The 15,395-nt window shown below is 40.0% G+C and overlaps 1 protein-coding gene across 1 annotated transcript in view; it reads left to right on the forward strand.

Moving 5' to 3' along the window:
• The window catches only part of RERG (RAS like estrogen regulated growth inhibitor), a 91,164-nt gene extending 82,050 nt beyond the window's left edge, over positions 1-9,114 (forward strand). The window contains exons 4-5 of the mRNA XM_058805141.1: positions 3,616-3,689; positions 4,305-9,114. Of these exons, the coding sequence (XP_058661124.1) occupies positions 3,616-3,689; positions 4,305-4,712 (482 nt within the window). The 3' untranslated portion in view covers positions 4,713-9,114. The remainder of the gene's footprint in view (positions 1-3,615; positions 3,690-4,304) is intronic.
• The last annotated feature ends 6,281 nt before the right edge of the window (positions 9,115-15,395 follow it).

Here is a 15,395-nt window from a genome sequence, read left to right on the forward strand (position 1 = left end):
ATTTCCACATCACCACCAGATTCAAGCAGGCTCAGTCTGCACAGCAGCTCCCAAACTCTGCTCTGACAAACTGAGTTTGTTGTGAGCAAAGCTCAGCTCTGTGGTGTCTGTTCCACCTCTGGGGGTGTAGCCACACAGCCAGAGGTAGAATAGGCAACACCTGGTGGAAATCAAAGTCTGAAGTGCAGAAAGTTGCCTAAAATCATCTTGGGAGCTGCTGGGAGAGTGCTGCACTTTGCTTTTTCTACTTAACCATGATGATGCAAGCAAAAGACTTTTGCAGCCTGGATGCATCTGAGCAGTTCTGGACTGTCCAGTACTTTTGAGGTGCAGTTTGTTCCAGGAGGGAGCTCACACAAGCTGTATCCAGCAGCACCTATTTTATTTCATCAACTCTAATAGGAGTCAAGGGTGAGACGCAGACACCGGTGATGCCAGGGGTTTGTTTCAGTCAGGGGTCCAGCAGTTTTCTCAAGCCCTGTGGTTACTGTCTGGCTGCATGTCTCAAAAAAGAAAAGAAGAGAAAAAAGAAAAAAAGAGGAAAAAATTTTAAAAAAAGGGAAAAAAGGGGGAAAGGAAAAAAAAAAAGGAGAAAAAAAAGGGGGGAAAGGGAAAAATAAAGGGAAAATAAAGTGGAAAGAAAGGGAAAAAAACAGAAAAAAGAAAAAAGGAAAGAAAAAAGGAAAAAAGGAAAAAAATGAAAAAAGGAAAAAAGAAAAAAGGGAAAAAATGAAAAAAGGAAAAAAAAGGACAAAAGGGGAAAAATGAAGAAAAGGGGAAAAGGGGGGGGAAGGGGCAAAAAGGGGTAAAAATGGGAAAAAAGGGAAAAAAGTGGTAAAAAGGGAAAAAAAGGAGGAAAAAGGGGGAAAAAGGAGGAAAAAAGGGAAAAAAGAAAAAAGGAAAAAAAGGACAAAAGGGAAAAAAGTGGAAAAAGGGGGAAAAAAAGAAGAAAAGGGAAAAAGAGGCAAAAATGGGGAAAAGGGGGAAAAAGGGGGAAAAGGGGGGGGAAAAGGGGAGGAAAAAAGGGGGGAAAAGAAAAGGAAAAAAAAGAAAAAAAAAAAAGAAAAAAAAAAGAAAAAAAAAAAAAAGAAAAAGGCAGTGCCACAAGGAAAATGATACAAATAAATCCCAAAGCAAGGCAATGTTTTTGTGATGTACCATGGTATCAGTGTGAGCAGACTGGAACTCGCATCTTCAGGGCCCATAATTTACAAGACAACCAAATTCTTCAGATTTTTCTGCTCCCTTGAAGGAGATGCCATGTCTGTGATTACACCAAAAATGCTTTCAACGTCCAGCTGTTTTACACTCCTCATTAAAATTCACCCAGCTACCACACATTCCTGAGCACAGGAGCAGACACACATTTAGGAAGATTTATTTACACGAATCTGACCTAAATCTGTGCTACTCATCCAAGATCAAATTCCTTTCCAACAAGAGCAGCCAAAGCAAGTTAAACTTGCAACATAAAGTGCTGCCAGAGTCCTATTTTGAGAAGCTAAGTATCATTTAAGATTCATGCTGCTTTTGCATGGTGAGCAAAAGCCTATTCCTTGAGATTTACTCTCCCATTTCATAGGGAGAATAAATCTCAAGAATTTATTATAAATTTTTATTATATTATTTTAAATAATATTGCAATATTATATAATTATATATCTATTATTATATTTCTATAATATACTATATATTATATATGATATAAACATAATATATTTCATAATATATATTATATATTAATATAATATATATTATATTTATATAATATATAATATATTTATATAATATATTATATATTATGTATTATATATTATAGATTTATTATATTATCATAAATTTCATTGGATGGGCTACCCCCTCCTGCCTCCTGAGGACATTTCACAGATATCCTGCAGTCATGGCTGGGTGAGCATTTTCTCAGCTTCTGTGGAAAAATTCTCAGCAGCCACTTGTCAAGCAGGACCAGATGGTTGAAGGCAAATGAGCACTGCACAGCCTTAGCAAGCAAGGAGCTAAAATCACACCGCTTACTCAGAGAGCCATCTCTCCCGCACAGCATCCTCACCCCAAAGAAACAGAGCACAAGTTCCTAAATAACCTCCAGCTTGGAGTACTACACAGGGAATCCCTAACCAGCACTGAAATAACCCGTTGAAGGTGCAGCTCTAACACCAAAACAGAGTTTCCCGCTCTTTCTGCATTCCCTGAGGGAGTTGCTGAGCCAGGAGGGTGTGAGGAAGGCTCAGATATGACATTCCACCAAGGGACTCTGACATACCTCACTCTGCTGTGTAGGCATAGCCTCAGGATCACAAAGGGAGACTGCAACACCTTCAACACCCTGGAAAAACCATCCACAAGGAGTATTTACAGCCTTTAAGCAAGCCAGTCTTCATGGCCTGAAACGCTACAGCAAGCTTGCCTGCCATCTGCCCAAGTAAATTGGCCATTTGTCCCTATTGGAGACAGCTGGGCTGTTAAAGCAATTAAGGTGGCACCGGGAGGGAGTGACATTTTTGGTTTGGGAAGAGACTGTTTGCAGCACTGAAATATTCCTGATTGTGAGGAGGTGACATTCTTAAGTAAATAATTAAAACAGGCATTCACAGAACAGGAGCCCTTGCAGAAGTTCAAGTTAAAGAAATGAGTTTCCTTCCTTTGTTCCTATTGAGGAGATTTGCACCAAATGAAAGAATTCTGTCTCTGACAATGCAAAGCATTCACAGTCACTGGCCAGACTTTTACAGCAAGCATATTTGTCTTTTGATATAGGACATCTGTGAGCTAGCAACAGTAATAAATCTGAATGTTAGCACAGGCAGTTTTCCACATTTTAGGTCAAATGCTATCAAATTTAGCTTATCAGCTTATTAAGATAAAACAAGCTGCTTAGTTATTAGTTTTCTGATTAGTTGCTTGCTTCCAAAACCTGGGACAGTAAATAGAGTTGTTGGTTTCTATTTTTCCATAGTGTAAATGCTGAATGCCCACTGGTTATCCTTATAAATGATAAAAAGGGAAATCACTGCTTGATCCCTTGCTAGAAGAGGGGAATGTGATGATTTCAGCATGTTTAAAACACACATTCCTAACATACCTAACTGGTCTGTAATTTTTTCACAGCATAAGGCCTGAGCTTAGTGGTCGAGTTCCTTGATCTGCTATATATATATAAATCCATCCTGGTTTTGATCAACAAGCTACGCAGTGGCAGTCTGTTGAGCTGGATACCTTGAGAGTTGTGGTATTGTCTTCCAAAGGTAGCAGCCTTTCCAGGGAGCAAGCAGGAAAAATGGGACACAGCTTTGCAGAGCTCTCTGCCACAGCAAACTGTCCTTTTCGCTGTGTGCAGACTGCAGCATCCACCAGGCTTTTGCAGTCTAACCCATGGGAAAGTAAAGGTTGTGTCCTATAGAGAGAGGTAAGTGCTGCTGTTTCAGAAAATAGGACTTGAGTGTGCTCCAGGAGGGCTGGAAGAGCTCCAGCAAAGAAAATTTAGCCAAACTGCACGTCACATGTCTGCTTTTGCACTGGGAGATCTGTGAGGAAGATATAAAAAAAAAGAAAATCACGTTCTTCTAATACGTTTTACAACATGTGTTCTTATTTTAGAGTCGACATACCGTCACCAAGCTACCATTGATGATGAAGTGGTTTCCATGGAGATACTAGACACAGCTGGCCAGGTGCGTGGGTGCCTGTGCTGCTGCTACCCAGTGCCTTGGCTGGGCTGTGCAGCAGGGCAGGGAATTGTGGTGGTGGCAGCAGTGCAGGGGCTGGCAGGTGTGCTCCACTCTGGGGACACAGATTTCCTTGGGGCAGGACCCCTTTCTCCTCCCCCATGCTGAATCCACACTCTTCCAAGCAAGGATCCTGCTTGGAAGAAAAAACAAGTCAAGGGGTTTACTCTGGGGGTAAAATTATTTTGCTGTCATGCCTTTTTATTCAGGGCCAGCCCAACAAGAAGGGCTGGCCAGCAGGCACAAAGTCACCATTTATTTCTACAGTCAAGTGAGGGGGCTTGGCAACTTCAGGCAATGATTCCCACCAGAGTGAAGAGCAGATTTGTCATAGTCAGGTCTCCCTTTTAAAACATAACAGCTGAACATGCTGCACAGGTCTAGGCAGGTCGTGGCACTGGGTGGAAGAGATCTCCTATGCCACGTGATAAAAAAAGTGATGTGAGCAAAGTATAAAGCAAAGCAGATGCACACAGCTTTGTAGGGCCAGCACCTCTCTGAAGACCTGCTGTCTTCTTCATAAATCAAATTCCTGAGGCGTTCTTCTGTCTCTTCCAACAGGAGGATGCCATTCAGAAAGAGGGACACGTGCGATGGGGCGAGGGCTTCGTGCTGGTTTACGACATCACGGACAGAGGCAGCTTCGAGGAAATGCTGCCGCTCAAGAACTTGCTGGACGAGGTCAAAAAGCCCAAAAACGTCACGCTGATCCTGGTGGGCAACAAAGCAGACCTGGATCACTCCAGGCAAGTCAGCACGGAGGAAGGGGAGAAGCTGGCCACGGAACTGGCGTGCGCTTTTTACGAGTGCTCGGCCTGCACGGGAGAGGGGAACATCATGGAGGCCTTCTACGAGCTGTGCCGCGAGGTGCGGCGCCGCAAGATGGTCCAGGGCAAGACCCGGAGGAGAAGCTCCACCACCCACGTCAAGCAGGCCATTAACAAGATGCTGACCAAAATCAGCAGCTAAAAAAGAGCTGTCCTAAGCCAGAGAAGTGTTTTAGACTGTATTAGCTTGGAGTCGGGATGGGACAAGCAGAGTTTAGTGAGAAATGGTCGAATCTTTGCAATGAAGAAAAAAAACACAAAAAGACAAACGCCGCCACTTTTTGGAGTAACACGGAATCATACTGTTTTCCTGTTTTGAAATGTATTTAGCCACACTGCTTCTGACTAATGTGGGGGGAAAAAAACCAACAAACCAAATGAACTCCAAATGTCTAGACAATTGTGGGGATTGGCAACCAAGAGAGAATCTTCTGCTTCTACATGACTAGCTCCAATCCCCTGCAAGTCAGCAGTGCCTAAACATCACTTCCAGCCAGACAGCTGCTCAGTAGCCTTTGGAGAGTAAGATTCAGCCCTCAGTCCACCAACAACCATCACAACTGGTGTTCTCCAGGACTGAATATGTCTGTGTAGAGGCTGCTGTGTGGAAACAAAGTTCACCTGACACCTTCACCAGCTCTGAGTTGGCTCATTGTATGCTTTCACTCCTTCCTTGTTATTTTTGTCAAATCCATGAGTGTTGATGTTCTTAGCAAGGTATGCAAAAAATACAGGAAAGGTCTATTTCCTGGAGTGTTTAGCCAGCTAGACACACATTTCAAGAGAGCTAAAGTTCAGCTGCTCTTCCGGCTCCTCTGAAACTGCAGAGTTCTCCAAAATAATCATCTAGTCCAGCAGTATTTCACCATTTCCCCCTCAAAGTGCTTGGGGAAATGAGAGTAAAGTTGGGAAATCAAACTGAAAAAAAATAATAATAATCATATTACTATTAATGTAGCTATGGGTAGTTTTTAGATTTTTTTTGGTCTTTTTTTTTCAATCCAAGTAGTTCTTCTTAGTCTGTTTTATACTGAAGAAGAATCGAATCCTTGGGAAGGCAAGTATTTAAAGTCTAAGCCCAAATGTAAATCAGATCTGAATTGCCTCTACCATATCAAAATACCATAATTTTCAGCTGTTTAAATTCCCAGATGCTGCTTGGAGCACTCTGGGGCTCAGAGCAGTGCAGGTTTTTTGTGACTTTTATCTGGCACATTGAAGTGGAAATACATTTTATGAGATTTTGGTGCCTGGGATAAAAAGATGTCCAGTGCTTTCCTTCTCCCTCATCATCTCATTTAAGTTTTGCCTCCAGTCTAATTGGTTTCTTAACTGCTAAAAGATGCAAGAACCAAGGTTGGAAGCTTTTAATTCAGATTGTGCTGGTCTCCCACCAGTGGTGTAGCATCCCTTTGGGCAGCTCAGACTGTCAACACGTAGAACCACAGCCAAGGGTTGGGATGACAAATTAGCAGTGTTCTCCTTTGAGGAACATCCCCCTTGGAGCATTTGCTTACAACTTTATTCTCCACTGCTTTGTACTTCATGTGGTTATTTGTGAGGAAGTGACTCCAAAAGCCTGTCAAATTCAAATTGCCACAGATGTAGGGAAACTGAGTAAATCTACCTGGCTAGCACTTTGTAAAGCTCTAGGTAGCCACATAGGTGGTGGAACAGGCTGAGGAGGCAGATCTGTATATCCGTGTGAACAGAGAAAAGTTCCAAATTACAACTTCTGTCAAAAGTATTCACTTAAAGATATTTTACCAAAGTACTTGTTTTTTTAAAAAACTTTCACTTTTACCCAACCAGCAAAGAACATCACATTCAGATGTATATTTTATTTGGGCTGTTGTTTGTTTTCTCTGCTTCTGTATTCTAGGTGGTAAATACTCATTTCACTGTCCTGGAATGTCTATATTTTGTTCCTCATGTGTGTTGCTGTAAATCAGCTGGACACACTGCAACGGAAATTTCGCTGTGTGCTTCTGGGCAGGGGGTTCTTGCAACAAGCCTCTGTGACACACTTGCTCTCAAACTACTCATCATATCGTTAACTTTTTTAAAAAAGAAAAAAAATACAAAAAAAAGCAAAAAAGGAAGAATAGAGGTTTTGCCATTTTTAGTATTGTAGAATCAACACAAGTGTAAAAGAGCGAGCTAGTGCCTGTTCACAAACCAGAATTCTTTAGCTGAGGGACTGAACTTGCCAGCAATTTAGCTACATTAGGAGCCAGAGTGAGCATTTGCAAGTTAAAGCACTGAGGTTCTGTTATCTTTCAAATCAGTGCTGGTGCACGAAGTAAACAAAATCCTTACCTGCAATCCCATGGCAACATAGTCACGTCTTTACTTTGGTGTGCTAAGCAATTGGTTCATCCCTCTTAGAAAACCTCAACTGTTCTTTTATCTGAAAATCCTTTCTTGGGGTTCAGGTTGGAGCTGCATTTAAAATACAAAAACGTTATAAATGAATGACAGGAGAAAATAAATAATCGTATTCATACGAGAAGAGTTGAAAGGAAGGAGAGGCTAAGTTATGGCTCTCATACTTTCCAAAAGATTTCCAGCAAATTGTATCTTCTTTAATAACATCTGCGTAGATAAATTATAAAGCCCTGGTGAAAATAAAATGTTCCACTGTGCAAACATCCCTTGTTACAAAAAGAACCTAAAATAAAAATAGTAACATTCCTTTACAAGGACTGAATTTGAAAGTTGCCAAACAAGAGAAACACTTGGTCAAAAAGGAGGCTGCCATTTTGTGACCCTTCCTCCAAAACTAACACAAACTTCTTTAATTAATTGCTCATTCATTTGTTTCCCTCTAAGCCATTTCTGTTGATATGCATTACACAGCATTAAATGCAACTTGATCTACTGTTGCTCACAATGTTGCAACCTATTACTGGATATGTTGTAAATCTTTCATATTCCCACAATGTGCAAATTGAGCCCAAAATTGCCCAAGCATTGAAAGGGCTGATTGCAGCATGAACCCACAATCAGTAGCCTTTCTGCAGCAGACATCAGCAGATTTAATTCTGTTTCTCCTGCTGCTGTTTATGTGTGTGTATGTGACACTAATATTGAATTTCTCTGCCCTCTGCCATTTCTGCAGAGAGAGGATGGGAAAGAAGATAAAAATGAGGAGGAGAGGTGAAAGGGATACTTGTTACCTTCAACAAGTTGGCTGTCATTTATGAAGTTTTTTAAAATATTTATCTTCAATTGATGAAGAGTTAGTCATGCCCGTGCTGCAAGACCTGGATCAGGACCCAAGACTTCCCTGGAACTCTAAGAATCTTTGTATCTGGGGGTTTGGTGCATCCACAGATGGAAGAGAGGATCAGCCACTGGGTTTGCACCTGGATCCAGACAGGTTGTCCCCAACCTGGGGATAGTTGGATCTGGCAGTTTGCTACAAGGCTAGTTGATTTTTATATATATAATGATCTGTATGCATTTTTACATTAAAAATATGAAAGCTTGTGCTTGTAGATAATATATAAGAAAAAAAATAAAAAAGAAAAAACAAATATAGTGTTTTCTGTAATGAACTCACATATTGATCTTCCATTAGATGTCTCCAGTGTTCCTTCCAGCTATTAAGGGGCCAGTTTCAAAAGCTCTGATTTGGTTCTTATTTAATCTTTATCTAAGGAAAACAAACAGTGAATTTTACCAGAATAAGCACTGAAAAATTTGGTTGATTTTACTTGAACTAATTTGGCTGTTAGTCCTGGAATAGAGAAGTCAAACAGCATCTACAGTGAGGCACAGCTCCAAATGTCCTTGCTAACTATTTCAAGGCTGATGAAAAAAGTTACAGGGTAAGTAACTAACCTCAGTGAAACCCACCAAAATCTGTCCTGCCAAATAAATAACACAGACCTTGATCCCAAGCTTCTGAGGTGAAATCCTGGGATAAGAAGTCTGGGAGATTTATGCTGGTGATTTGGACAGAGGCAACTTTTCACCTGCTGCCAACTCCGTCCCTGTTAAATGATAATTCACTGTTAATCTGAGGAGGATGTACATAATTTGTACCTTATGAAAGGTACATTATATGAATGATAACTAATCAAACAGAGCAGGGGTATTACGCTGTAGCAGAGGAAGCTTCAGCACTGAAAAGGAGAGTTTAATCCATTCTTTTTCCCCCAAACTTGGGCCAACCAAATGGTGAACAGGAGTGGGGATATAAGAATGGTATAAGAATGTCACAACAGGCAGAGCACTGCATAAAACCTGGGTGAAAACTCCCAACACCAGTCACTGTCTGCCTCTGGAGCACTACAAAGCAGCCTTGAGCTCTGTCAAGCCACAGAACATTATTTTGCTCCAGTCAAAATAATGTCTCCTGCACAGTAAGTAGCTGCAGTCATAAAGGCTATGCATAAACAGTCTTGGGGTTCCTTTTATCTTTTTCCTTAATGGCTCAATACATATGCAAATCTTAAGAAGAAAAAGGAAAAGAGGCTTTAATTAACAGAGGCTTCCTGGCATTTTGATGTATCTGCCTTTATGCTCTTAGCAAAATTAAACATATAATGAAAACAGTGTCATCCTAGAGACTCCGGTGTTGTGCATTTTATTTCCTTTACAGATGCCAGGCACTAATTACCCCGGGCTATGAAAATACAAAGCAGCAGCTTGTCCAGTGCTGTGCAAGGTTTCCAGGAGGTGAAAATGGTGTGAGGCCAGCTAATAATGACAATGGTTTCTGCAAACACCATTGCCCATGGGGAAAGCTGTTAATGCAGCAGGAGAGGTGGCAGATTGCTGGGGCAGGACTCTGCTGGCCCTGGTGGGGTTTGCATGGGATGAAAACTCACCCCCAATGGCCAATTCCTCTCATCCACCTGAAGGGTTTTACCCATTTTCAGTTTAAGTAAACTGGCAGGAAACCCTAAATCCACACAAACCAAATATTTTGAGGGGCGTTTGAACTTTTTGGACTGATCCCTTTCATTTCCACCTTGATTCCCCAAAGCAGCATTTGTCTTTTGCTGTTTCCAGCATATTAAACGAAGTCATTTCGAGCTTTGGTTGTTTGGGTTTTTTTTAAAGGGTAGTTGTCAATAAACTCTGATACCCATAGGCAAAGAGGCTGTATCACTTATCAGAGGTTGCTCTCACAAGGATGGATATTTGCAAATGCCTCTGGATATAAATTAGTAACGCTGAACACAGCAGCTCTGAAGAGTTGGAAATAATTTTGTTTTTTCAATAAAGGAACCTCTCATCATTGTAGTACAGATGGCTGTGTCCAGCACCAGCCCTAAACCAGACTGAAATATTCTGCATCACTAGGAGCAGCCATGGCCTGTCATGAAATATTAACGTGCAGAATAATAAAAAAAAGAAAAAAATTGAAAACAATTTACAGGCAGACTTCAAATTATACCGCACAGAAGAAACCTGCACATTCTTTCCTTTTAAATTGTATGTTGTATCAGGAATTTACAGAACCTCATTTCAAAATCCAGCAAGTTCTGGTGACTCAGGATGTGTCAGTAATGTAAAAAATAAGGGTTTTTATCTAACTCCTTTGTCAGCACACATGATTTAAACTCTCCACTCTGTTTCCTCTAGCCTGGTCAAAGCTGCCGTTACTACAAAGAATATCAAGGAGACCCAGATGGAACTTTTGATATGAAAAAAAAAAAAAAAAATAAAAACCCCCAATAAATAACCCCAGAGGGACATAATCCAAATAAAGGTTGAATTCTCATTTTCCTGAAAAGCAATTTAAAGATTTCATACACCAGTGCTGGTGCACAGGTGATCTGACCAAACTAAGTAATCAGAAACAGTGGAATATTTTGAGGTTATAACTTGGAGTTCTTTTTGCAAATCTAACTGTAAAGAAATAAAATTATTATTGTTCAACAGACATTAGGTCTGGAATTTGTAATTGATGCCAGGTTTTTTTATATCCAATTTTCAAAAAATCAAGAGGAGGGAAGAGGAGAGGGGAAAGGAAACAGAAAAGGGGAAAAGAAGAGAGAAAAAAAAAAGAGAGAGAAAAAGAAAATGAGAAAAATCTAGTTTAAAAAAGTCCAAATAATTTTTTCTTTGTTCTTAGGGCTTCTCTGTGCAGAGTTTTCTGCAGTTCTGCAGTTCCTCACCAAAGGCAGTGCTAGAATACTGAACACTGACACCTGCTATCCAAAAATCTTGTCTCTCCTAAGGACAGACACAATCCAAACCACACTCCTGTAAACATTCAGCTCAATTCCAACCTGATACAGAAGTTTACATCTACTTCAATCCGAATTATTTCACTTTTGCATACAGGGTGTATTTCTCTTCTTTGGAAAAGAAATAATTTAAAGCAATGAGTGTTATTAACAACATAAAATACACATAGTTTAACTATGTATCTAAAATAAATCCATAAACAAAAGAATGCTTTGTCTGTGAGAACTGCAGAAGGCAAAAGAATGTTAGATAGTTCTGTAAAAATTAAACCTCTTGTAACAGACCAATAAATTGCCTGTACCTTCTTTTCTCTGTTTTTTCAATATTTGAAATAACCATAATAAACACAAAAAGCCTTCAACTTCCTCTAGGGAGTTTCAGTGAAGGACAGTATTTCTTTGCAATAGAGTTAAAACATTCAAGTTTATAACTCAAGAGAAAATAGAAAATGTGGCAGGAAAGACAAAGAGTTATTTTAGAGAGGTAGAAAGTGAGGGAAGAGTGACATCCTCAGACTTCCTAGACAAAAATCTAAGTAAAGTTCTGTGAAGGACTCTGACATTTTCCTACAATGGTGAGCTGATACCTGAAGTTTAAATTCAGATTTTTAAAAAATAATTATTACTGCAGGGAGCAAAGAAGAGATGGATGAGATGGTGTATTTTGGTAGCAACCATCAGATCTTTAGGTTAGAGTTGTTATCATTCTGAATAAGAGTTACTATCCTGGCTTCAGATAATTTTCTCCAATGGAACCACTCCAACCACCACCACTCCAATTTTCACAAACAGATGTCAGCAGTAAAAAAAAATAAATAAGAAGGTGGAGACTGAAAGATCACAGTGTTTAATTTACCTGTGTAGCCCATGAACATTTCCTGGGGTTTTGGAAACGGTTGCAGACAGAAATTCATAAGCTACATCCATAAAATGGCAGACACAATGTTCTGCCATGCCTTGCCCAGGTGTTGGTTCTGTTTTCTGCACCAGATTCAGGTCTGTTTTAATGCCTTTGTCTTCTTCAAAGAAAGACCTAAAAACTGTTGGTGAAAAATTTAGGGATTTGAAGTAAGTTTGGTTTTTGAAATATTGAAATATTTTGAAATATTTAGAAAACATTTCCAAAAGAACAATCCCCTCCACACTTTAATTTAGATTACTGTGATGATCTCAGTGAAAATATCTCAATAACTGCTTGAGAGAGGTATTTCTCACAACCATTTAAAAAAGAGAGCTAATCCAACCATCTTTTGTGAGCTCATACACAATTTAGCGTCCTCTGTTATTTTCTAGTGTGAGCTTCGGGTCAGTAGGGCTCTTAAACATTCTTGTTGACTCCCACAGACCTTTATGAAAACAAGTTCATTTATTAATTTAGTTGCAGAGAGCATGCCATGATCTCACAGCTGATCTCTGCAGGTGAGAGGTTACCAACCATGCTCTAATCGATTTCCTGTATTCAGAGATGAGCAAAAGGAATTATCACAATAATTATCACATCAACATCCTTGGCCACACCACTTGTCTGACCAGCAGCTCCAGATGATGTCCCTGGGTTTGATTTACAGCCACAGCAGGAATTTCAGCTCAGTCAGAAAGGCCTTGCACTTCTCCCACATGGTTCCTCATGGATTTGATCCAGTGGCTTCTGAGACCCAGCCTGAGCTCTGGACACAAAAATGCACAAAAAGTGCTTTTTTGGAAAAGTTGGTGTTTCCAACATGCAATTATCGTGCTTATCAAGTTTCAGGAAGGGAATGAGCTGCTTCTAATTACATGAAGGGAATGTGTACCAATAGCAAACTCCAGGAGAAGTCAGAGCAAGTTTTCACAAACTCCCAAAGACTGGTGAATGTTTCAGTAAGAGTGCACTCTGCTGAATTGCAAAATATTCAAAAATACATACCAGGACAGGACTAGAATGCAAAATAATTCACTACTTAAACACCTTCATCAAGGCTAAATTCAGTTTTCAGATTGCCCTCAGACTTACTCCTTTTGATCCTGAATTGGAGCTGCTTCATAGTTTACTGAAGTTAATAAAAATAATTCCCAGTATGTTCTCAGGAGCTTTGGGATCTGAATCGTTACCCTTACACTTAAAAGTTCTGTTCCTTTAACTGGATTAAGGGTAATAATAAATTAATAATTTATTAATAATTTATTAACCCTCAGCCCCTTTGAAATGCTGCAGGGAAACCCCACCAAAGTGAACATGACCAAGCCTAATTGTCCAACTGTCTAAAAGGGATTATTGACCTTATTCTGTTAGTGGATAGGGGATAATTTGTAAAAGCTGAAACTACTCACTGTATGTATTATGAGCCCATCCTCCTGTCAGTTCCAAGACAACATTTTCAACCAATTCCTCTCTTTTACACGAATATTGGATTCTTTAAAGCAGCTTGGCTTGTTGCAGCACAAGGGAGAACTTGATGTCAGCTCACCCTCCTCTGAGAGGCTCACCAAGGGATTGTCCCATGGAAAAGAGGGATGACTCTCTGATAGCACCTGTAATTAAAATAAGTCATTAAAAATCAAGAAAAAGCTCCTATCAAGACTCAATGTTCCCTTCCTCTGGAATAAATTGAGAGAAAGGATGTTAGTGTTCCTACCAGAATGATTAAACTGCATCAAGATATTTATTCAAACCAACTGCTATTTTTTCTCTGCTTTTGATGATTAAAAACCTGTCATGACATTAAAAATACTACAGTTAGATATTGGGGATTGTTTTTTATCATAAAAACTTCTTTGTGGTAAATCTTCTACTTGTTCCTCCTTGTCCAAATATCTAAAGACAGATTTACCCTTCAGTCATCTCCATTTTTCACTCCATAAGTCCCACAGTGCAGTTCTCTTCCTGCCTCCTTCCACACTCAGTTAAACATGAACTCAAAAATTACACGGTCTTGCCTTCAGATCACTGACATCCCTGGAAAAAAAATTAGAGATTTATAATTTTTCCAATAGAAATAACAACAAAAATTGCCAATGGCTTTGGCAACTCTTACTTAGCTGCTTTTCCCTAAGGTCTCACCCACCTTGGGTCCATTAACTTTTCTTACACTCTTCTAAGTAAACCAATAATATCATTTAAGGCCTGTGTATTTTATTTTTCTACCCATATTAGTAGGTATATTCTCCCTCCAATTTAGTCCAAAAATCACTTGATTGCTAAGTAAAAAATCATACCTTTCAAGACCTTATCAGAAGAGTTCCTAAATCAAGTTCTTTGCAAAGGGAGATTTTTTTCCCCATATATTCCACCCAGTGTTGAGCAACTAACTATCACCGCAGCAGTAGCACTTGGCACACCTCAAATGTTGACCTCTACACAGAAAAAGAGTCCAACAGAAAATCTCACTGTTGCTTGTTACTTCTCTTTTTATTTGAAGAATTTTCCTGTGATGGCAGCGTGCACACGTTGACACCACTGCCTTAGAAAGGGTGACTCCTTATTCCACTCACAATAATGAGAAGTTATATTAAAAAGGGCTGCAGAAAAGGCTAAATTCATAATTAGCATTTCTTAGCACTATATATTGAAAGGTAAGGAGATGAGACAGAGAAAAAAATTATATTCTTACTTCTAATGACAGCTATTTCTGGTAAGTAGGAAAGCCAAAAGCACATCAACCCTTTCATCTCCAACCCCTAGATTTAGTTATTCTCCCTAACAATTGCTCCTTGTCCATAGGAAATCAGCTCACCACACTGAAAAGACCACCTTGTCCAAGGCCTAGCACAATTCCATATTCAAGAAGGGCAAGAGGAAAAAAAATTTCTCTTGCCCTTCTTGAATACAGGAATTTCTGAATATAGGATATTGAACCTAAGCTTTGTAGCTTTTTCACTGTGATCACAGTTGCTCCAATGTTCTTCACCTGTCCTCAGTGGATGTTTGCCCCAAGAAAAATAATATCCCAGATGTAATGCTACAAATACAGAATAGAAATACAACAAAGAACTGCTGTCATTTCTCTGTCCTAGCTGGCAGTGCTGGAAGTCATACAAAATTAGAGGCACATGTTCATTGTAATAACAAGAATAGTGGTTGCTTCCTTGTGCCCAAAGGAATGGCTGATTTTTTTTTTTAATTTACATTCATAAAATTATTTAGTACATTAAGTACTGCACTGATGGTTTACAAGGACAGTTCCTCAGCTGCAGGGAATTGTTCTTTTTCAAGCCCCACTGAGAAACATTAAGAAATGCATCTAGGAAATGAAAGATCAGCATTTCTGGTTTGGGCTCTGCCACAAAACCTCTGTCTCTGTCGGCACCAAGCTCTGACTGCTCATTTGGAAACCCTCATCCACCCCATGGGGATTCCTGAGCCTCAATTTATTAACGGGGCTGGCTTGCTTGCTTCGAGTGCACCCCAGCCACATCTTGTGCACTTTATTGCAAACTCACTTTCTGCACGGTGATAACAGCCAGGGAGGGCTGCAGGGAGAGCAGGGGCTGCCTGTGGGGCTCTCTCAGTGAGGAGACCAAAACAGCAGAGTTTGAGGTGCGCTGCCCCCCTGCCAGGGTCACCAGGGGCGAAGGTAAACGGGAAAAGTGGCTGTGCTGGAGCTGCACAAGGCCTTGAACGTTTTACTAGGCAATAAAAC

The sequence above is a fragment of the Ammospiza caudacuta genome, chromosome 5, assembly GCF_027887145.1.
Source record: "Ammospiza caudacuta isolate bAmmCau1 chromosome 5, bAmmCau1.pri, whole genome shotgun sequence".
Classification (NCBI taxonomy): Eukaryota; Metazoa; Chordata; class Aves; order Passeriformes; family Passerellidae; genus Ammospiza; species Ammospiza caudacuta.